The following is a 1,780-nucleotide window of genomic DNA, read 5'->3' on the forward strand; positions in this document are numbered from 1 at the left end:
AACCAAGTACCAAACAATTATAACACTTGAAACCCAGCCGAAAGAAGAAGTCGAAGAACTAGGTAGGGGTAAACTAGATAGGGGTAATTTGTTTGCTATTATCGATAAGTTCTGGTTAGTTTGGACTATTCTTTTTTGCTAGAACTTGTGTGGTAGGTTGAGAGTTTCTTGCGAGTGAGAAGGAGGACAAGATGAAGTGCAAAAGACTGGGAAGGAGCACTTAGCCCGAGATAGTCCCTCATCGCGCGAGAACATGTCGACAAAGGGCGTCCAAATATGAGGATGAAAATAGTACGTACCTCTACATATCGCATCACTCTTGACTCCTCAAGAACGTGATCGAATCCAGAGCGCCAGTGAAATCCTCCTGCCCAGAATTTGACACTGCAGGTCGTGATACCACACGACTCGCCCTGCAAAGTGCGGCTTGGCCATTGCAATTCTCCCCCCTAGACTTTATCATTGCATGCCCCAGACGACTGAACTTGCAAATTAAGGCCCGGTAGATTTCTGTCTGGAAAAACCGCGCTCCTTTGGGGAGAAAGGACCCTCTTTGGATTTACACGCGCGTTCGGAAAGCTGGGCTAATGAGTGCCGAAGCCATATTCCGGTTTTCTTGCCCATTCTGTCCATAGGGCCAACTACCAAAAAAACTCGCGACAACGGTTGTTGAATTTATCTTTTCCGAACCCCTCCTTCAACTCCCAACAGCGCGAATCGATGAGCTCGTTGATGTTGTCTAAACGCGCCTTGATTGCTTCCAGTTCGAGAGCGTCTGTCGGAAGCATTCCTCGGAGAGTCTTCACTTGTTCCGGCGACAAAGGAGCGAGAGGGCCAGGTACTTCCCATAGGCCGGGTGGAATGTCTTCCCCGACCTCAGAAATGACCCCAGGAAATGCATGCGCAACCCACCCAGGTCGAATGTACTGTTCGACATTAGGTGGAACGAATTGCTCGAACTTCTCGATAAAATGTCGATATAGGTCATCAGGTGGGTTAGATTGGCCGAGGCGCTTCCGTACTTTCTCCAGTTCATGGCAGAACACAACGCAAAAGATAGCGTTGTCCGGAATATGTTCGTTGATGTATTTCTGTAGACGTTTCGTTCGACTGTCGACATGAGCGCGGAATCGTTTCGAGACGGGTCTTAGGTTGGCCTTTGATTCCATATCTCAGTTGTCCATGATATGATCGAGCATCTCGGCCGGAAGGCCACTGAGTGTGGTAGAAGGTGTCGGCATTGTTGGCAAATGTTTGAGTGTTGGATACAGAGTGGAGAGGTGATACCGGGTGAGATTGATGAGAGGATCAAGAGTAGGAAAGAAGAGGAAGGTGGAATAAAAACGAAGGAGGTATGTATGCCTGTTTATATACTTCAAAATGATTGTGGTAATTGACAGATAAGAGGTGCATCGGACATCACAAATCGGATATAAGGTCATGAAGTCCGTAGGTACGTGAGCATCGCCACGTCCCGGTTTTCCAGTGTTTTCCCTGGCGGGCATATATGCAGTGCTCCACACAACGCAAATCAAATCAAGTCTGGGGTCTGATTTGATTTATTTACAAAATTTTGAGGTCGGATTTGCTTTATTTACAATAATATTTAATTTACTTTATTTAGATTTGACCCGGAATATCATTTTTCTGGTATATTTCTAATTATTCAACACTACCCCCATCATCTAGAAACGCCAAATCTACTACTAATTCTTACATAAAACAATATACTCAATAATTAAATACAATAAACTATATCTATATTAACTAACTACTTACT

At 44.9% G+C, this 1,780-nt stretch overlaps 1 protein-coding gene across 1 annotated transcript; it reads right to left on the reverse strand.

The window, feature by feature from the left end:
- Window positions 1-406: 406 nt before the first annotated feature.
- Window positions 407-1,418, reverse strand: B0H65DRAFT_85278 (uncharacterized protein). Its single transcript, XM_062831484.1, has one exon. It carries the CDS (start codon window positions 1,167-1,169, stop codon window positions 642-644), a length of 528 nt encoding a protein of 175 aa, XP_062676412.1. The 5' UTR covers window positions 1,170-1,418; the 3' UTR covers window positions 407-641.
- Between the last annotated feature and the right edge of the window lie 362 nt (window positions 1,419-1,780).

The sequence above is a fragment of the Neurospora tetraspora genome (genome assembly GCF_033439725.1).
Source record: "Neurospora tetraspora strain CBS 560.94 chromosome Unknown B0H65scaffold_19, whole genome shotgun sequence".
In the NCBI taxonomy this organism is placed as follows: Eukaryota; Fungi; Ascomycota; class Sordariomycetes; order Sordariales; family Sordariaceae; genus Neurospora; species Neurospora tetraspora.

Coding starts and splice junctions, on each gene's coding strand:
- B0H65DRAFT_85278 (XM_062831484.1), bottom strand. CDS start 1,169: ATGGAATCAAAGGCCAACCTAAGACCCGTCTCGAAACGATTCCGCGCT.